We start from the raw sequence: 21,553 nt of genomic DNA, 5'->3' as shown, positions 1-21,553 counted from the left end.
CTAATATTAGGATAAACTTACACAAAATAGAAAAATTAAAGGCAACTTTTAAATAAATCCTGAAATGCAGCTAGAGGGATCTTGGATTAAAAACCTCTTGCGTGCTGCTTTATGAACAAACAACCTCATCCGTGATAGATTGTGTGCCCCGAGTGTACATAACAAGGCAATTAAGAGAAAGCACAGTCAATGGAATAATATTGTATTATCTTTTTGTTTCACATAAGTCCCGTATCTCCTTTCCACTGCCAGTTTGCTGTAAATTGCACCTTGTCATTAATAGGATTATTGATAACTCTGCCAAATGCAGCTTCTGCAGAATTTACTGCTTGCTAAAATGCTTCCTTCATCATTAAAAAGTGTTACTAATATGCTTTAAACATAAATCTTGTACAGTGTTAATGCTCTAGGTTACAGCCAGCAGCAAGCAGGGCGCTGCAGATTGCTAAAGCTAAAAGACGGGGACACACGCTTGCTTTGGGCTGCAGTGTCTCAAGCTGTTTGAATTTTTTTTAAGTATGTAAACTATTAAAAGTGAATTTCCCCACACCCCGCCCCTCCCCCCGGGCAAATTCAGGGGTGAATTCCACCCTGGATAAATCAACTTGTGCTGTGATTGAATGTTCACCAGCCAACTAATTTTTCTTGCTTTTGCCCTCTCACCCTCCTTGATTAGAGGCAGCATCTGTGATGCAGGTGGCCCCACACTGTGCTACTGGTGTTGGTGCTCTGGGGCCCTGCACAGCAGAAGGTGGCACTGTAGATGGTTTGCACTGGCCTTGGCCGTAGGGACGTGGTGATACACAGGTTCGAAGTCTCTGGGAAGTCAGCTGAAGGACATGGATTCACATCCAGCAACAAAAAGCTGTTCATTGCCTGCCAGCAGGGCTGTCAGCAATGTGGCTAGCACGTCACACGCTGTCCCTCAGCCCGGACCCGGGATGGATGACTGCAGGGCACAGGCTTGTTCTGGCCTAAAAGACAGTATTGTGGCTGGAACCTTCTCCAAACCACTTTTCTTTGCTGAGTAGTATTGTGTCTCTGAAATTTGGGTTCAGTTTCACCCAGCTGCTTCCTGGCCCTTCATCATCCTCCCCTGTGCAATGCATCATCTTAGTACCTGCAGCACAGCTGTGCAGGCAAAGGGCAGGCAGTGCTGTGTCTTCTCTGCTCTCTGACAGTTTCTTAAGTCTTTGCGTGTCCCTTCACGTTGTGGTCCAGGAGGTGCTGAGCAGGATTGATAGTGGAGGTGCCATTGCCTATCACTCCAATTGATTTGGAAGAGCTATGTCGCAGGGTTATCCTGAACTACTTTGCTCCTGCCAGGCAGTGCTTTATTGTTGACAGGTCTGAAAGCTGCAGAGGGGTTTGGAGGAATGAAAATAGATGACTATCCCATCTCTGGTGAGACTCAGAGATCATCCATCACTGCTTTTTTAGTCCCACCTCCAGCTGGAATCGGATTGTTGTTTAGAGCATCAGACATGTTTAGGTGATCGCTGCTGTTCCCTTTGCTCCCAGTTTCTGTCTAATGTTCTCTAGTGCTCAGTCCAGCTCAGACTTAAATAACACAAAGGGGTTTAATCATATCTGAGATATGATTTATTGTTATTTGATGGAGCTGCGTGGTATCCATCTGAAGTTGTAAGAAGGCACAAACAGACTTGCCTTGGTACCCTCCTGACGTTTCAGCGCAGTAAGCAAATTCAGGCCAAGTAAAGATGGTGCAGGGCAATTCCCTGGGATTTTTATTAGCACTGTGGTGATGTTCAGATGTCTTTGAAGTCGGGGGCTTGCACAGAGTTAGAGCAGTGTCTGCTACGCATTCTTGCAGCCCCTTCTCCAGCTCATGTAAAGCTGCGATTTGAGACAGCCTGCCCAGTCATTTAGAAGATGATCGTTCTCTCAAAGCAGCAGTTTGTCAGACTGTAATTTTAAAATTACATCGTGTTTTGTTAGGACTTGGCAGAATTTCCTAGGCTTAGACTTTTAAAATAGTAGCCCAAAAAAATCATTCCTGGTGCAATTAAAAGCAAAAACAAAAGGAAGAAGGAAGTGTGATTTGAAATGAATTGTTTGTTTGGGACAGTTTTGTTGGGTTTTTTTTTTATTATTTTAAAAGAGAGTGCTGTCTGAAGCTCTTGCTTTTGAAGATGTATTCCCACGGTGAGTCATATCCAAGGTTCATACAGAAGAGCCTGGCTGGCATTTTAGAGGTCGATACTTGTTGACTGCTCTAGAGAGGTTGCCAGTGCACAGCAGTGGTGTCTTGCAGAGGAGGGCTACAGGCATGCCTTAAGATAAATCGATTCAAAAGGTAGGCACTACCTCTTTGCTGCTTTAATTTTCCTCCCCCTGGGTTTTCTGCAGTGGTGTGATTACAACACACGCTGGGTTGGGGTTGCCGTCTTTTGCTGGGTGACAAGGACAAATATTTTTGCCTTCAGAGGGACTGAAGGTTTCTCTATTGTGTGTCACTGCTGTCTGGGGAGCACGTAACTTCATGTCACCTGTGACAAACATGGCATTAGAAATAAGCCCGCTATGGGTTAAGAGCCTCTATCTCGAGGTTATGTAGCTGTTATGCTACTAAATGTCATTTTAACTTAGAGTCTCACTCCAGCCTTATTTCTCAGTGCTTCAGTTGGTGAGTGCGCGGTTTTGTTACTGCTACTCATGGAGTGCATAATTCAGCGTGAGTAAAGACGCCCATCTGAAATCATAATGTACAACTGCATCAAGCCCCATTAGTTAAGAGTTGGACCGGTTACAAACAAGGGTAAAATGCACACTCCATTAATGCATCTGTCTCTTCTCTGTGTGTGTTTAATTTTCTGAACAAAGGGTGGGGAATTAAGAGACACTTCTTTGATACGTTTGCTGCTGTTTTGCGCCAGCCCAGATCTGGGATAGCAATTGTATTTTAATCAGCTCTGTGAGTCACCACAAAAAACACCAGCTCAGGTTTGATTGCCGAGTTCATATTGTTGCTGATGTGCGAGACATGAAGTAGAAAGAATACAACGTGGTATTTAGCTGCAAGACTGAGCTCAAGATGCTGACAATTTGAAAAATCTCGGTTTTGACTTTGCATGCCAAACAAATTTACTGTAGGAAGAACCCGTTTGCCACACAATGATGTCATTTTCATAGAGTCACTTTATAGATAGTGCCCACAGCTCAGCAGAAGGCTTGGTCTGAATACAAAGACCTCTTCAGGATTCTTCTAAGTCTCCTGGTTGGAAGAAGGCCAGTACTGATGTGATAGTGAAATGCATGCAGATAGCAAAACTACTCATCTGGTAAAATTCCTGTCTGAACTCACTTGCAAATCAGAAGTGTCACAGAACGGCCTAGAGAAGGTAAAAATTAACAAAGATTTGTGGATGTGAGAGAGAAGAAAAATCATGGGATTCTACAGAGGATGGAGACATGGCGCTGGAACAAAACCTTTCTTTGTGGGAGGGTCGTTTGGAAATTGGAAACTCCTAGAGGCTTTTGTAGAAATGGGTATTGAATAATGATGGACTGAGCTCTGGAATAACCTTTCGACTCCAGCTTCTCACGGTGTGTGGTGTTGCAGTGGAGTGGAATGTAGAGCCGATGTAACATGAAGAGGGATGCTTTAAAAGTGGAGGATTTGGGAATTTCAGAATTAAGAGCTGACTGAGAAATTACTGTGGCTGGTAAAATGGATTGCAGCCCTTAAAAATGTTGGGGATTTGTACCATATATAAGATGGATGTCTTTTTCTGCCCAAGTAATATGTGGTAGCCATCTAAATATTCACTATGTTAATAAAAATTATAAACAAGAAAACAATTATATATTTATGAAAGACAGGCATACACTTAAAAATGCCCTGGACAATAAAGAAGATGATTGACTATTAGTATGGTGAAAGAGGCATAATGGGGTAAATAACTTAATTTCCCACACATTTCTGGATTTGGCTAACATGAAAGATTTCACTAAAATGATCATAAACAGACTGAGATAATCTTGGCCAATATCTTCCTTTCAACAAAACAGATTCTACTAATAAAATCCTGCATTTGATTGCTTAGCCCAATGAAAGGCTTTTAGTAATCCTTCCTTTTCATGCTGTTTAATAGGCTGTAGCAATATTGCCAACCCATCCAGAGCAGGAAGGGAAGGAGAGTTTTGTGCTGGCCTTGGCAGGAAGGTCAGGGCACAGATCTGGCCAAACCACGGCAATGCTTGCAGGGACCAGCTGGAGGGATTATTAAATGTGCAGAACGGAAGTGAATCAGAGTATTGGTGTGAAGGGGGTGATCTTTGCAGACATCTCTATCTAAATAGTACTTGAACAAAATGCTTATTACAGCAGAGGATGAAATGAGATACAGGCAAACTCCTCATATTTCCCAAAAGGGCTCCCATGCCAGTGTTGACATGAAGGGCTCTTGGCTGTGCTGAGATACGGGGAGGTCTCCAGATGAGGTGACACGGCTGTAGATATGCACTGCTTTTGGTGTTTGCAGAGTAGGTAAGTAGCCATTACAGCTGTGCTTTTGGATACTGCAGCTTCTCTGTAGTTTAATCTGTTAAAACTGAAGAATTTAAATACCAGAGCTCTGTCTAAAGCTGAATTACATCTTGCCCTGTTCTTGTAGCATAATGTGTTGGTTTTGAGCAATCTGAGTTGGTTTTTTCCTTCACTGACCATTAAAAAGCACCCAATTCCATCATGTTGTTTTAAAGCTTGAGTGTTTCATTTTTGTGGGTATCTTAAGCAGGGATCCTTGAAATCCCTAAAAAACTAGCTTGTTTCTCTGAGTCCCAGGCATGTCTGCTGAAAACACTGTGAATGTTGTAAGAAGCTATTTCACTGTACAGGCTGCCCAAAACAGACATATTGATGTTATTTAGCCTTCACTTGCCAAGTTGAGCGTTGGGATTGTGTTTTCACATGTGAAGAAGCTATTGGCTTTGCAGATAGCCATATTTTCATAAGCTGCATTTGGCTGTCACACCTCCTCCTGTAGTCTCTGGATATGCAAACAAGTCTCGGTTATATATGCTCCTGCCCTATAAACTGATATCCCTGAGGGGTTCCTGATTATCCTTCCATTAACTTTTACTCTCCCCAGTCTCCCTCAGGGAGGTAACAAGTAGTCTTTCCTTCATCATGGGTTTTCAGCTGGTTACCTCCCCAGTTCCCTCCTAAATGGATTTTTTCGGTAGTTGTGTGTGTCACTAAGGAAACACTGACTGTGAAATTTCAGCGCCATCCCAAAGTACAGCAGGGACTGCTGAAATGGGGAATTGAAAATTTGAAATGCAAGGAAAGCATCCTGGATCTTAAAGTGCCATCCCAAAGAACAGGATAACCATATACCATGTCTAAACCGTAGTAGTGTTGTAGTGCACCAGGAGAAGAGGCATTGCTGTTTGTATATGGCGTTCCAACTCCTCAGCTGAAAACTGTGATGAAGGCTTGTGTGACTCTGTCATTCTTATATTTTTCTGGTCTAATTAATATTGTTTATGAGTCAACATTCAAACCTATGTCTTTGTTGTATTGAACATTGGACTTTTCATTATGTTCTCCATTTCCACAGTTTTTCCTTTATGGAGTTCAGATTGTTTCTTAATCAGATTCTCATACCCTGTGTCTGTTGTAGCTGCAGCTGGGGATATCCAGCAGAGCATTTAGCAACTAAATCTTCATCTGTCCTGTGTCCATCCTTCTGCAAACTCCTGTGACAGTAAATGTGTGAGTGCAACCTTAGTCCATTTCCTGAAAACGGGGTCCGTGCAGGGTGTTTTGCACTGGGAACCCATCCATGCAAGTTTTGGACACACTGTTGATGTCTTGACCATTAATCTCTGTTATTACTTAAATTTGAAGTAGTACTGCAATAGCCTTTGAGGCCTCTCTCTCCAAGCACATAGTCCTACTTGTTTTATATCTGTTTGACAACGTGCTCTATGTTTCTTCTAGTTATTGCCTTAAATTGAGCATAAACTAGTGTTTGCTCATTCCCGTCAATATTATTTGTTTGAGAAAGGCTGCTGGCTCAGCTCCTTTAGAATTACTCAAACTGAAATGATTATTTAGCTGAATAAATGCTTCAGGACAAGTTGCACATTTCTGGTTTTGGTATTAACGCTCCTAGAAAATTTATGAATACCAGAGACTGAATTTTTATGTGATATCTAACCTTGTTGTAAATATTTACGTGAGCAATTGGTTGTATCTGGGGAGCGGAGGTGACTCCCCGTATCCCCATGAAGCAGAGCATACTTTTTTAATAGTCACGCTGATTTCAAAGACTTGTTAAGTTTGTGGCCACTGAACAGAAATAAGATGGTTAGAGTTTGGCCCGAGCTATGTTGCAACACAAGACCTAATTTGAGCATGTGATTCATCCAATTTCCCATGTGGAGTGGAAAGTCAGGGTTTTTCTTCAATTGCATGTATAAATCGATGGGTTTGAGAGATTACAGATGACATTAGACTCTTCCTTTTGCAAATCCTACATATTTGCATATCTGTACATGCATAATTTTACCAGAAATTCCCCTACAGTGTTTAAAGTCCTGTTGTGTACGTCTCTGCCTGTGCAGGTCTGGAGTCTTAGAAGATTAAGTAAGGGTGAGACATTTAGCCACAGGGTAACAACTCTGGTGTACATTCAAATTTTGTATCAGGTAGTTTGTTATATTATTAAAATAGTACAATTTCGTAACAATGGTGGTTGCTGCTTTAAAAACCTCACTGTTGCTCAAGCAATATGCAAAATGAATGAATTAATATAGCTTTTTATGCTGGGCCCTATCCATAGACAAAACTTGGAATTTTCACTGTGCCCCTGTATAGCTTGTTCTGCTTCAAATGCTATGGAGGGGATCTCTGTATGTCCCTATGTGCTAAGCAAGCTGCTACCCTGCAGCCTTGGAGGGTGTGGGGAAGAAAAACCATATGTGGTGTTTGTGGCTTCTCAGAACACCAGAATAATGAGTTAAAAAAGCTCTGTGCTTTCCGGCAGGTCACATATCTTTCTGATCTATAGGATTTGCACCCTTGACACCATCTTTTGAGAAGCACTTCCAAAAAGTATGGAATGAATGTAGATTATGTGGGAAATATCTCAGTAGTGTGCTCACACAGCTCGAGTCAGCACAGCCTCCCACTGTTAACTGAACATGTCCTTTATGGAAATTGGCTTTGTAACCCACATTTCAACTGCTGAAGAGTTATGAGGTCAGCAAGTGCAGTTCAGAATTTAGCTCGTTTTGTGTATATCTTGGACCATATTCACCCCTGGTTTTTATACCACAAAAATCAGTGGAATGATGCCAAGAAAAAAATCCATCCCATGATATTTAAAGTTGGATCCTCAAACACGCGTGTATTTCACTAGGCTCCTTACCATAGCTCTAGGAAGGCTTCTGCTTGCTGGTTACTGAAGTTTATAATTTTGCAGGGGCACTAAGAATAACAATAGCAGTTTTTGGATGGATATTAAATCTTGTGCTTCAGAGTATGTACTGGTCTGTAACTACTAGAGAGCAGAAAGAGGCTGCTGTAGTGAGCAAACTATTGCATTTCTGCCCTCCACAGTGCTCTTGCCCCTTTTTATGATGTATCCGGTGGTGGCCAGTGTGAGAGCCAGGCGGGTGAGCTGGATGGACTGTGGGCAGCTCGGCACGGTTGATTCCCATGTTTCTCCAAGAGCAGATTGCTGATCTTGAAGCCAGAGCATCACATAGCTGGCGGTTGGACAGAAAGCAAAGAACTATTGTCTGCAGTCCCTTTTAATGACAGACTTTTAGCAGTGATCACAGAAGTGTCTCACAGAGTTAATTTTGGCTAATGAGTAATTAGTCAGCTTGGCAGTGACTCCCCCCTGTCCTTTGCCTGCTGGGGAAGGGGTGGTTGGGGCTGAGCAAGGTGCTTCTCTGGGGTGTGGGAACCCTGGCAGGACCCCCACCAGCCCAGCACCCCCACCTGTGGTGCCTTGGAGAACAGGCAGCAGCAGAACTTGGGCTGCAGCTGAAACGTCCTCTTTCTGAAGCTGAGGGATTTATTTTCCAGCTACAGACTTGCTGTGTTATCCTAAATGTCAGCAGAGTGTGTCTCTTTTTTTTTTTTTTTTTTTAATTTTTTTTTAATACTTAATGCAGCCAGAGAAAATCTGTCAGCAGAAGACTCCTTGCCTGCCCAAAAGAAGGTTGAACTTGCGTGGGCTGAGCATATTCCAGCATGAATGTGTTTAAATTTGGGGACAGCTACAGAAAACGTTGCTGCTTTCTCACCTCATGTGAGAAGCGTGGGGCTAGCGAGCGCCCAAGTGTGCCCAGCTGCCTTGGGTCACGCTGTGGTAGTGGGTGGTGGGACTGGGAGCAGGCACAGATGGTGCTCCAGAAGGGAAAATCCAGAAGCTCACGAGCTTGTTTCTTTTAGGGAGATGCATCCATATGTCATCCATACAGAGCAAGAGCCTGCTCGTCAGTCTGGAGCCCTCTGGGGCTGCTAGGATTAAATAACCCAAATCTATAGCTAAGCCTGGGTCCTGATGCTGGCTGCACTGGTGTACCCCCTGTGCTCTGTCCCCCTTCCCTAGCAGGGAGTGAAGTCCTGTGTTTGAGTGTCACTGTCTGTGCCTCTCCAGCCCGGGGTTGAGGGGATATTTGGGAGGAGTTAGCTAGGAGTCCTGTGTGTCCGGATCCATCATTGACAGGCTCAGCTGTGACCTCTTGCTCTTTACGCATCCCCAGTTCTGTGCACAGCTCTCGAAGGCGAGTCGAGGACAGGGAATGTGAGCACCGTAGATCAGGTGCTCAGATATGTCTCCTTGGCTCAGCACTGCACACTGAAGCACAGAGGTGCTTGCCAGAAAGGATTCCTTGCAGTGGGACATAAATCTCAGGGATGCCCACAGTCTGTGGCAATTAAGAGCAAAAATTTAAGACACATTTGTGCTAATCTGGTAACTGAGCATTGCTCAAATTAACAGTGGTGATAAACTGACATTGGTGACAAAGCTTATGCTGCTTTTCAGAAGGCATTGATGTTTTCTCTGGTAAGGATTAGACCCTATTCCATTTAATATTTTAGCAAATTTGGGAAGAAAAGTCAAATGAAATGTCCCAGCCAAACTGGAGCAGTGATAAGCAAGGTACTTGAATTGCTATCTTTACACGTTGGGGAGGGGAGGTGTAATTATATAAAAATGTCTGTGCCTCTGTATAACTGCATGTGCGTATATGTATGTAACGCCCAACATACCTCATTATGCATTCATATTCATGTGCGGAGTCTGTCTGAAGGATGTATGTGTATATATAAAAATATGATTTATAGGCTTTTAAACTTTCCTGACAGACTCCAGGAGACCAATTTCCAAATGTATGCCAAGATTTTTGACTAAGAGACAGGTAGCAGTAGGTGCTAATAAATGAAAGAACTGTGAGTGAAATGTTGTGACATGCACCTCTCTGAACAACCTGCGGAGCGCTGGCAGAATCATCAAACCGAGCTGAGAATAATCAGCAGGGACTGATAAAGCTGCTCTTGTAATTATTTGTTTGATATACAGCTTTCCTTCTTCCTTCTGCATAAATAGCAGAATTGCTTTGCTTAGCGTGGGAGGTTTTTTATTCCTGTCAAGGCTTGTTCTCACCAAGATGTCATGAGAGAGGAGGACTGAGGTCTGCATTTTCGTTTTATTTACGGGCTTTCCATTGTAATTCTGACAGCATGCGGTGGAGACAGCATTCATTTCGATGGCGAGAGGCGTCCTTGCTCATGCAAAGCTGTCGGTGTTGCAGGGGCCAGTCTCTGCCATGTTGCTTTTAAGGCACTCTGATTCCTTCAGGTTTGGCCTGGAAGATGCTGTTCCTGAGAGGAGGCGGCTTCTGAGGTCTGAAGGCAGTCGCGATGTCATGCCTGTGTATTTAGGTATTAAATAAAATTCCTACAGCAGCTTTCTCATTTACAAGTGTGAGTTTGATGCCGCAGCCCCGACTGCCCTACAAACCCCAAAGCCCTTCAGATTGACAACTGTTAGTTATCCTTAAATAACTTCCTCTCCTTACCACTTCTACTGCCTAAGCAAGAAAATCCAAGCGTTGACTGATTTCCAGGCAGTCACAGTGGTGGCCCCTCAGCGATGACTGGACTGAGCCAAAAGGCTCCTGTTAATGTCAGTGGTTTCTGGGAACACTGCCTGCATGGTTTTGTTCCAGGATTTCCCTCCCTGTCCATGTCTGGTTGAACTCTGGCTTCACTTGGGGCAAATTTTGCAATTCTGTGTTTAACAAAAGGTACGGGAATTCATTCCCACTCTAAGCGCTCTCATTTTCCTTGCTCCATTTATGTTCTATTTACCCTTTTTCTTTCCTTATGGAAAAGGAAAGCCTTCTTTTCCTTAAGGAAAGAAAAAGGATAAATTTTTCTTTAAAATAAATCCTATATACCAGAATAGTTTTTATATTGTCTAAGGGTTTTACCAGGAACTCAGGAGGAAGAGGGAAGCATAAGAGTAGAGGCACATTAGAGCAGAAAATAGATTTCCTAGCCTGAAGTGAAAGAAATGCAGACTGCTGCCTTTAGTGTACATTTGAGTACTGTCAAGGGCATCTGGAATATATTGGTAGGTGTTCTCCTTCTAATATTACTAGAAATCTGATAATGATGAGGCACAGATATGCCACCGGCCCTGTACTTCACATGCACGCACAATAGCGGGGAAGTGTCTGAGACATCGGAGGCTGTGTTCAGTCTCATGCCAGGGTCGATGCCAGCTCATTCTTACTCAGGAGAAATACTTCAGACTTGAACCAGATTAATAAAAAGAGAAATTGTTCTGAGACTAAGAAAAAAAGGTTGCGGTTTCATGGGGGTTGTTCCTGAGCGATTTCAGTGTGTCCTTTCAGTGCTTTCTGATTCCAGGCAATGATGGCATCTTAAGATAAATAACGTATTTGCAGCTCTGCTTGTTATTGAAGGGCTTTTATTATTGCTGATGTTACGTGAAAAAGAAAGTTATTAAAAAAATGTGGCACTAACAAATTGAAGCCCCCAGGGAACTGTTGCCTGAATGGGATTTTGATTGGAGTTCAATTTAATTGGCCATAAATCTTCTTGTTTCAGATTTACATTCTACTTCAGACCAGTCTACCAAATTCATGATAATCAGGTTTTCATTTTTCTCTATCGAACAAAATACTCTGACATGAGCATAAACAGAAATATTCCTTCAGCAAGGTGACCTTGTTCTTGCTTGCATCGTGCTGGTAATCGATTTAATGCCTCCTTACCTATAAATTGGGTCTCTTTCTGAGGCATGTCCATCAGATTTTGAGGTAATTGATTAGCGTAGTTGGTTTTTCACTGTAGTATTTTGCAAGATCTTTCTCATAAACCTCTAGTACAAGAGTAGCTGTGATCATTCTCACTGACGTGATGGAAAAAATTCAGCTGGTAGACATACGCACGCCACTCCTGTTGACTGGCTTTGAATGCAGCTATGTGCATATCTCGGAGAATAAAAGCTCTTGTTCTAGCCTGGAGTAAATATGTGAGAGGCAGAGCCCAGTTATTTCTGTGGGGTTGAGTCGAATCTTTTTCCTGTCACATTGCAATGTCCTTAGGGGAATGAAGTTACGCTGCAGGCGCCGCTCGCACCAGGCCCTTCTGGTTTGGAGGTTTGCTGCAAGGGAAGAAGCTGGGATAGTTTTTGTGCCTGCCATGAACGTTAGCCTTTGCTCTGTGACTCGCCCAAGTGCTAGCAGGGAGAGGATGGAGACCTGAGGACTTCTCTGCGTGTTCTGGGGCAATGTAAATGCTGGTTTGGAGGTGCTGGGCCCAGTTTCTGGTCTGAATCTTTGGAATTACTCTTTTTGGATTAGAATGCTTTTTCATGGGGAAGTCGGGAAGTCCATCAAGAATTGCTTAGTGTGTAAGTTTGTAGCTGCTTTTTACAGCAGAGGTCACTTTGGTTTCATTTTTTCCTTGAAAAACTGGATGAGGAGGATTTATGCTTTGGGTGCTTCCCCAGCGCCCCATGGAAGCTGCAGCTCAGTTGCTCTTGTAGCTTGTTCCCCCCAGTCAGAGCTTCCCAGCACAGCCCCTTCCCCACGTTGTGCTGAGGGCTGGGCCTTCGCCATGCCGTGCCTCTCCTCCCCAGGAATGGGGCTCCAGCAACTCCCAGGACAGTTCGGAGCGCTTCACTTTGGGCCAAACTAGGTGTTTAGCAGAATTTTTTTGCCCCAAAAAGAAAACTTCCAGGAGAAAAAGACAAATTTTTTCCAGACACCCTGAGGCTCCTGGCCCACATCCCTCCCTTGCTTTGGAGTGTCGTGTGCCACAACGCACTGGGGAGCTGCGCTCTTGCTCTCCACTGCTCTGTTCTCCTTTCCCTTACCTTACCCAAGGTTGTATTTTGAGATTGCTGGTTTAAATTCATCAGGAGTTTTCCTTCCCCTCCTGACCTGTGACACCCAAAGGAGGCTCCACATGAGAGGACTGTGGGGGTGAGTTCTTTAGGGAAGCAATTTGGGAAGGAAGATGAGTAAGAGGTGAGAATCAGGTGGGATCAAAGGAAATAGAATTGTAATCTAGTTCTGGTTATATACCCCAAACTCTTAAATTCACTTGCTGCTCCTGCAGTCTCCTTCATGGGAATCTCAGTAGAGTGTCTCAGCTGCTGCAAGGGGAGGGAGCCAGCCCGCATCGAGATGTAATTGTTATTGAGTTTGGAGAATATTGCAGTTAAGTGTTTTTCCCCACCTTTCCTGTCCCATGGTTCTTTTCCCTTGTGATTCTTTTGTATTTCTAAGTTGTGTAGCTCCATTATATTGCTCATTTAACCATTTCCAGCAGTATTGGGATTGACAGGTTGAGTTTTCTGCAATCTCACAACTTCATAGACTGTAAATTGAATGTTTTATGGCCTGTTGAAAAGGTGAAAAGGAAGTTACATCTGCTACCAGTTTCCTAATTACATCAGCATCAAATACATTGAGTTTGTTAATGCCAGGTACTCTTGCTGAAAAAAACGTTTATAACCATGGCCTTGACAACTGGAAGCAATTACTTCGCAGTAGTTTTCCTTTTGTTTTCTGAAACATTAGAATTCTTTCTCCCCTCATTCCTCTGCTTCCTTCCCTACAAAAGAAATAGAGAAAAATCTGAATTTTAACTCATTATGATTATCTTATGAAATTTTTTTGTCTGCAAAGATGAATAGCTGGAAAATTACAGAAAGTAATGTAAAGAAAAATGAGCATCTGTTACTGAAGTTTCTGCTGAGCCCACCGGTATTTAGAGCTTGTATGACAATGGCGGTCAGGTACTGGGGCAGATGAGACCCAACTGTGTCTCATGCTGTCCTAGCTGAGAGCACGGAGCAGGGTTTGTTCTGCGGGGGATGGGGCAGAAAGCGAGTGCTTCATGGGGAGCAGCTGAAGGACTCACGCCATGTCCTGACCTGCAGGGACTGCAAGGCAGAGACAAGAAGCATCATTGATAAAGTCTCTTCATGCCAAATAACGCATCTGTGAACAGCTCAACTTCTGGCTCTAGTTTGTGTGTTCAGGTTGTCTGTGAAGTTGTCAGTGGGGAGGGTTCGAAACTCATCTGCACTGTGCAACCTGCTCCACAGCACAGTTGTTTCTGCTCCTTCAGTTGTTACCTGTTTAAGTGTCGGTTTGGGACCCATCTTTTCCAAGCTACCTGGATGGTAACTCTGCTTATAGCTTGGACCCCAGATCCCAATGAATAGGATGGGGAGTTGGCTCTTCACCCACCTGTGGCATTAAGTAGATCAGCTTTGGCTCCAGCATCCTATGCTACTGTTTGTCCATCACCATGGTGACTTCTGTTTAGGGCATGATTCACCTGTATATGAATTAGAACCAACAGGGCCTTTGTTTTGGTGGTATTGCAACTGAACAGGAGAGATCTGTATGTCTGCTGTGAGCTGTGGGCCTGTGCAGTCTGTTAGATCGTTTGGGCCAGCATCTATCTAGAGAAGATTCTGGTTGCTTGTGATTCTTTCTCTGTTCTGCTATTCCATCCCTTAGTTCCTGATGCGTTTGGAGCAGAGCAAATCCTTCAGCAAAGCCCTTCTGGTGTTGCATAGAGAGATTAGTGATGGTTGATTGATAGGTTTGGTTACTAAAGCTGGCCAAGAATTCTCCAAAATTATTTTCCAAAATGTTTTAGTGTGAACTACCCTCACTTCCTTGAGCTGCCTGGTTTTGGTGAAAGTTGGATCAATAAAGACTTTTGCAGGATTGAGATAGGATGGGATGGGAGATGTGTCCCACCTCTGTTCCCAGATGGGGGTAAGAGCCAGTCCAACTCACTCCAGATTAGGTATATTTGTTAAAGTCTGTGTCTTACCAAATTAGGCTTGACCTTGAGTCTCTTGAACCCTTGATTTATCCCCTGCTCACGCTCATTGAGCACTGACTTGCATGTCCTGAGTTCTTGCACGGAGGAGCCTACCATCACGGTCAGGATAGCGAGTGAAACTGGAGCCTCTCTCACGGCACAGATGGACACCCCAACCTCCACACCTTCCCTTACCATCCTCTCTAGCTCTTGTAATTCCAGTGGGAGATTGTCAAAAGCTTGTGCCTTTCATCCCTGAAGTGGGAAGGGTTTTATTTATTTTGTTAATCTGAAACTTAAGTGGGTGGGAAGATAAGTCTGCAGCCCTGCTCCATTCATCACATGGTACCAGCTCTTGTTTCCCCTTGAGAGAGGCAGAGCAGATGGAAGGCAGAGATGAAATGAAGATCAAAAGTAAACAGTGTGATTAAGTTTTTGATAAAAGGATAAAACACTTATCACATCAAAGCTGCTGAAAAACACATTAAATGTTTCCTGAACATTTAATGTCCACATAAGCATTAACTATACTTGCCAGGGACGTTTGTAACAGCAGGCGGTGGAGTTGGGGAATGCTGGTGGGGTATTTACCCTCGTGGCTGTGCTGCAGGTCACCTGGCTGGCACCAGGAAGGCAGAGCTGGCAGCCTGTTAGCCATCCTCTAGCACATCGAAGCTCTCTTGCTGCAGATTTGTGGGCCCATGTTATGTCCGCAGTTAGGCAGTCCGTCCTTTCAGCCATGCCCAGCTCAGTTTTCCAGGTTTGGGCTCTGGTTTTCGAGAGGTTGAACTTGAGGTTGTAGATAGATGCAGAGTTTGTGGGTGGCTTTTCTCCCAAGTGTTGGTGATCGTTTGGTCTCATGCTTCAACTCAGTGGATAAAGTCCTTAAATATTTTTATGTAAGGAACATAATTTGTAGTGAGAAGTGTGTATGGTTTGCCTATTTTCACCACTATATTGGAGTACTTAGCAGTGCTGGACAGTGGAGAAAGATTAAAAAGCAGTATATTGCCATTATTTTTAAACTTGTTTTCCAGTTTTATGAAAGTATGAAATATATTAAAAGAAAAGGCATTTTGTAATAGCCAATAAAAACGAAGAATGATGAATGATGAAACAGAAGAAAACCAAAAAGGAGTAGAGGTAGAGATAAATACAGGAGAGGATTCCCTGTTCCAGTTATTACCGTAACACCTCAGAAGTGCATTTCCTCTGCAGTGGCCGTGGGCTCACTTCCAGCAAAGCCAACTTCATCATCCAAAAAAAGTCACAGTTGAACAAGCTGTTGCTTGAGCATTTCCCAGTCAGAGGATCCTTGGCTGAACACACAACCCCAGGATCTGGGAGAACATTGAGGAGCCCACTCTGATCCGGTGGGACATCGTTGTCCTCCTTGTTCCTAGCGACTTACTGCAAAGTGCCCAACACTTGTTGAGGAGGGACCTTTCTTGTGCCTTCTTGCGCAGCACCACCTGCACAGAGCTGCAATTATTGATTGCGTTGTGCCTCTGCCAGTGGTCTTAACATTTAGGTAATAAATGCAAAATGCTACGGTACTGGCTCAGTAGCATTTTATGTTGCCTTTGTGGAGATGTCAGTGCTGACTCCAACCTGCTTTTTCTCCATTTTATAACTGTTTTTCTGTAGGCAAGGAAGGAACCACATGCCCTGCCTTATCCCACATGGAAGGTCCTGTGTAATGGAAACCAGTCCCAGAAACATTCTCCCCTTGCATCTTCTTTTTTCTTTTTTATTTTTTTAACCAGTGCAGAGACATTTTCACATCTCCAGCTCTCAGTCCTTTAGAGCACAGGGATAGTTTAAATGCCATATGTGTGCAGCCACCTGTATCATCAGTCATTTTGCATGGCAGGGTATGGAAGTCTGCCCTTCACTAAGATCCCCTCACCAGCAGCGCTTCCTCCAGAGCACCATTTATCAAAGCGGTTCTTCAAGGCATGCATTATATTTACCCTTGTCACTACCACAAGAGCCTGTGTGCCATTAGCAAAGCATCTCTGCTCCTTCTGAACTCACAAGCATTAAGTCTGGGTTTGGGACCAGCGTATAGCAGTACTGCTGGAAGTTTCCAGGTCTTAGTATGTGTAAGAGCAGCAGAACTTGTGAGACTTGGGGGTTTGGCTTTTTCCTGCATGATTAGATTTCCCTGTACTTAGCAAGGCTGGTGGATGCTGTTTCTTCAGCTAGCATATTTGTAAGGTCTCTCACCTCTCTACAAGTCCTCTTGAGTCCAGCAACAGGTCAGCTCATGTTGCTGCTCTCTCCCCAGGAGGTCAATAATTTGGGTTTCTCCTCTACCCAGCTGCTCAGGTTTATGGCACATGGAGGAACTCAGATGCTTTTGAGATCTCTGTATCATCCTGCAAATTTTGATTGAAATTGGAATCTGATTTCCTGAAATGAGAGGAACAGCAACATTATGTGTTGAATCAGACTAAAGTTCAGGGAAGCGCTTACCTGCTGAATTTTCACATGTCTAAACCTTACTGACTTCAAGTTAAGTCCAGGTGGTCTTCAAGTGAAGTTTGGGGCCATTTTTACCACATGTGGGCTGTTGTTTCCAGGAAAAGTGGAAACAGCCAACATGGAGTTTTTTTACAAATATCTAATGATCTGGACTAGATTTTTCCTTGCTGTCATTTGTGTTAAAAGGCCCAGAAATGGGGCAGTAGTGCAACAGTTCCAGACAGACGTGTTAGAATCACAGAAAAGTTAATCAGAAGGGATCTCTCGTGGCTGTTAGTCCAAACTCCTGCTTAAAGCAAGGCGAACTTCAAAGCTTCCTCAGGTTGCTCAGGGCCTTGTCTAGTTGAGTTTTGAAAATCTCCCAGGATGGAGAAAGAACATCCTTTCCAGGTCCCTCTTCCAATTTCGTGTGGCGCTTGGGAGGATTTTCTTATGTTCAACTGGAATTTCCCTCCTGCAGCCTGGGGGTGTTGCTTCTCGTCCCGTCACTGTGCTCTTCGGTGAAGGGTCTGACTGTGTCTGAACCACCTACCTTTTCCATCATCCAAACCACCATCAGTACGATAAGACAAATCTCCTTGAGGTTGTTTGCTTGTTTGTTTTCCTCTCTCAGTGCTTCCCTTGTTGTTTCTGTATTCTGCAAGTGATTGACAGCATAACCTTGTCTTCTGCCTACTGGAGGCAATCACATGTGGACTCTTTCAAAGCAAGATCTTGCTTCTATTTAGTGCTTTTAAAAAGAGCACTTTGGAAACTGCATGAACAGAAAAAGAAATGAGGTGTTGTGAGCAGAGAAGTCCCTGTCCTAAATTCCTGTCTGCCAAATACTAATGTTAATTATTATCAAGCTTAGTAGTGCAAGAGGTTTATAGTCTGTATAGTTGGCATTCATCCTGCTGTGAACACAACAGGATTGGTCAACGGTGAGCAAAAAGGCATGAAGTGAAAACGTCAAGGTCGTCTTCAGCAGCAAGTAAGGTGGCAACCAGGCACCAGCTCAGATATGACACGGGCCAAAAATCTGAGATTAGACCAGGAACTTCATAAGAAAAAGTCAAATTTAATTTCTTAACGATACCCAAGATGGATGTCTCAGTGACAGTTGTACAGCTGGTTTTATTCAATTTGGGAAAAAAATGGTAACTTTTTCCCCAGAAGCATTGCTATGTGTTTCAGCAAGATTTCTCATGTAATGAGATGCAAAAGTTCAGGCAATATCCTGTTTAGATACATTTCTATTTGATAATAAAAATGGCGTTGACAGTGAGGGATTGCACTGAATAAATTATTACTTTGAGCTCTGTTTTACACTGAAGCCAGGATGTGTCCTGTAAGTTCACAGATGTTTTAACTTTTTCTTTTCCTCATCTAGACAGCTATATGTCCATGAGATTTATTTCTTGATCTATATGGACATGCAATCCTTCTTGGGATTACTGCCATAGAAACAAGCCGTAACATAGACCGTGTTAGAAGTAACAAATGGGATTTGGCAGTTTTTCCCATTTACTACACAGTCTGAGCTGTGTACAAAAAGCAGCAATTACTTGCTCTCAGAGCCTTATTAACAGGCACATCTGCACATTCATTAAAACTAGATACTTCAACTTCCATTCTGGCTGGGATGACATTCAGATATTCTGGTCTTTAAACAAAACTAAAATCCCTGACATCTATTTTATTTTTCAGTCAAGGCAGGAATTGGTTGGTTTTGACATTTTGGTTCCTTTTTGTTTGATCGCAAATCCCAGAGGCAGCCCACGCTCCCAGCCTGTGTGAGCCTCCCAGAAGGAGATAAGACACAGTAACTGAACCACTGGCTCCCAGGGAATGGTCCCTACTTTGAAGGATGAAGTCACCCAAGTTTTGCTCATAAAGCCTCATGTCCCATGGTGCTGGGACCCAGCTCCCAGCCTCTCCCAGGGCTTCACATGCCGCCTGGCTTACAGGCACACTGCCCTTCTCATCCTCGGCAGCCTAAGGTTGCTCTGAGTTGGCAAGTTCCAGCAGCCTGAGCTTGGCGGGGGGAGTGGACGGCTTGTGCCAGGCAGAGAGGTGCTTTTGCACGCAGGGATATTTGCAGAAATAAATATAACATGCTGTACACGTAACTGAAGCTGAGCTGACTGGGTCACAGCACATTTACTGATATATGTGAGGGAGAAATGCAAACTCAAGTTTTTAAGCCAAATCCATGGGGTAGCTTTTGAAGTTGTGTGGGATGCTGAAGAGGCAGAATGCTAGATGGAGCAGGGTGAAGAACAGAGCAGAGAAATATACCGGAGAATGAGGCATATCTGCTGACTGCCCGTGACTGAGCACCAGCGGGGAGGACGAGTCGTCAGGCTGAGGTGCAGCAGCAGGCAGGCCCTGTCAGCCTGTGGCCCTGTGCCTTCCTACGTGGGAGGTTGGTGCCAGCTCAGCAGGCCACAGGGTGCAGATCTTGCTCTTCTAGCAGACAGAAGTTATGCTTAGGAGGGAGAGACGGAGTCCTAGGAGATGTTTTGTAGCTGCTCAGGAGAGTAGAGGTTGGCTCTAGGACTTTTCCTTCACCTCTTTTCCATCCTTCCTCGCACCAAGTAAAATCAAATTTAGAAGCAAACTGTCAGGTCACAGAGGGATCCCTTGCTCTGGATAATACTTTTGCTGACCTGGGAGTAAGCATGCCCTGTGCTTTCCTCAGCCCACATCCTATAATGTTTATTCTTGTTGAGAGTGGAGCAGCTTTTAGGGGGGATTTTGGAGGCAGCTGGAGATGCTTTCAAGCTCTGAAGGCAAAATCTGTCATCCCCCTGTACCAAATCAGGAACAAACCAACTTTGCTCAACAGAAGAAACGTTAAAAGCTAATTGTAAGCCACAAAATTGAGATGGAGCCTAGAATGCAACCCAGAGAGCCCAGAGAACCAATATACAGGGAGCTTCAAACTGGGCTACATGCTCCAGGTTTGCCTGGCCTCCTTTTCAAAGGTACTGAGGACTCTGCATCTCTAGTGAAGTCAGTGAGTGCTCAGGATCCTTTTGAAACATTTATTTAGTGTCTAAGTATAGATCTAGGACTGACTAACTTCAGGCTCCAAAAATAGTGCAGGTGTCTGTCTTCTCACTTTCCGTCATTTCTCTTTTCGTTGCTCTTTAATCTCCTCTTCAGCTCCCACGTTCCCTCCAACTCCCTTCATTTTTCCATCCTCCTCCAGTTGACTTCTGCTCCTGCTGCTACCCCTCGCTCGCTCTGACGCCTCTCCTGTCCCATGGGAGTCACAGAGCATTTCTCAAGGTCCCTCCTGAGAAAGCCTTGGGTGGTACCCCTTTTCTCTCCCTCTCTCACCCTAACTTCTCTGTGCCTGTCATGGTTTAACCCCAGCCAGCAGCTGAGCACCACCCAGCCGCTTGTTCACTCCCCCCACCCCAGTGGGATGAGGGAGGGAATGGGAAAGGCAAAAGTAAGAAAACTCATGGGTTGAGATAAGAATAGCTTAATAATTAAAATAAGATATAATAATACTACTAATGATAATATTGTAATGAAAAGGAAGATAAGAGAGAGAGGAAGACATGAAACCCAGGAGAAAAGAAAGTGATGCAACAGCTGACTGATGCCCCTGCAATCCCCGAGCTGTGATTGCTGCCCCTCCCTGGTCAACTCCCCCCAGTTAATGTACTGGGCATGATGTCATATGATATGGAATATCCCCTTGGCCAGTTTGGATCAGCTGTCTCAGCTGTGCCCCCTCCCCACCCAGCTTCTTGTGCACCCAGTAGAGCATGGGAAGCTGAAGAGTCTTTGACTAGCGTAAGCACTACCTAGCAACAACTAAAACATCAGTGTGTTATCAACATTATTCTTGTACTAAATCCAAAACACAGCACTACACCAGATACTAGAAAGAAAATTAACTTTATCCCAGCTGATACCAGAACAGTACCTCATTCTCAGGGGGACAGAGGTTCAGATGAACAGCTCTGTTCTGCTCAGGAACATGCTGAATTCAAGACCCAAGTATCTCACCTCTGCTACGTGGGACTGACCAGGGCTGGTAGCAAAAAACAGGTCATCACAGACACCCATGATTGGGGTGGGAGCCTGAAGCAGCTGATGTCTCTTTCTAGCCCAAAAGCATAAATCACAATGTACCATTTTCCTGTGTATTTCCCATTGCAGGCATGATCTGCCAATGGCAACAATAAAAGGTTATAATGAAGTGATCATGTGAATTTTGTAAACAGGAAGCTCTCATTAATGGCTTGTGTTTTTCAAATCAACCAGAAGACAGATGTGGCTGTGAATCCGATGGTTCTTGTCCCTGATGTGAGTGTCTGTCTTTTGTAGGAAGGCATGCCCCAAACGCTGAGTTCTACCAGTATGTTTACCCCATGTGGCTTCAGCCCTCATCTACATACTTCAAAAGAAGATGAACAAGGAGGACTGATCTTCCAGGATGGAAACCTTACCTCAGCATCTCTGGATGCTCTAATCCAGCATCTCATACCTACCACTGATTATTACCCTGAAGTAAGTAATTCACAGTATAATAAGCAGTTTAATTTTGATGAATTGGGGCAGTGCTTTATACAAAAGTGCAAATGTGTTAAATTTTGAATTAAGAGGACTAATTTAAAAGCTGCATGCAATTAAAGCTTGGTAAACTGATGCATTGCTTTAAATGCTGTTTCACTGCTCTATAATTGTTCCCAT

The 21,553-nt window shown here is 43.9% G+C and overlaps 1 protein-coding gene across 1 annotated transcript in view; it reads left to right on the top strand.

Moving 5' to 3' along the window:
* Positions 1–21,553, top strand: part of RASGEF1C (RasGEF domain family member 1C) — an 84,375-nt gene that overhangs the window by 26,979 nt on the left and 35,843 nt on the right. Inside the window, exon 2 of the mRNA XM_064458400.1 lies at positions 21,188–21,370. Within this exon, the coding sequence (XP_064314470.1) occupies positions 21,194–21,370 (177 nt within the window). The 5' untranslated portion in view covers positions 21,188–21,193. The remainder of the gene's footprint in view (positions 1–21,187; positions 21,371–21,553) is intronic.

This window comes from Phalacrocorax carbo, chromosome 8 (assembly GCF_963921805.1).
Source record: "Phalacrocorax carbo chromosome 8, bPhaCar2.1, whole genome shotgun sequence".
Taxonomy (NCBI): Eukaryota; Metazoa; Chordata; class Aves; order Suliformes; family Phalacrocoracidae; genus Phalacrocorax; species Phalacrocorax carbo.
The sequence above is the reverse complement of the archived record's forward strand: the minus strand, read 5'-3'. Positions and strand labels throughout refer to the sequence as shown.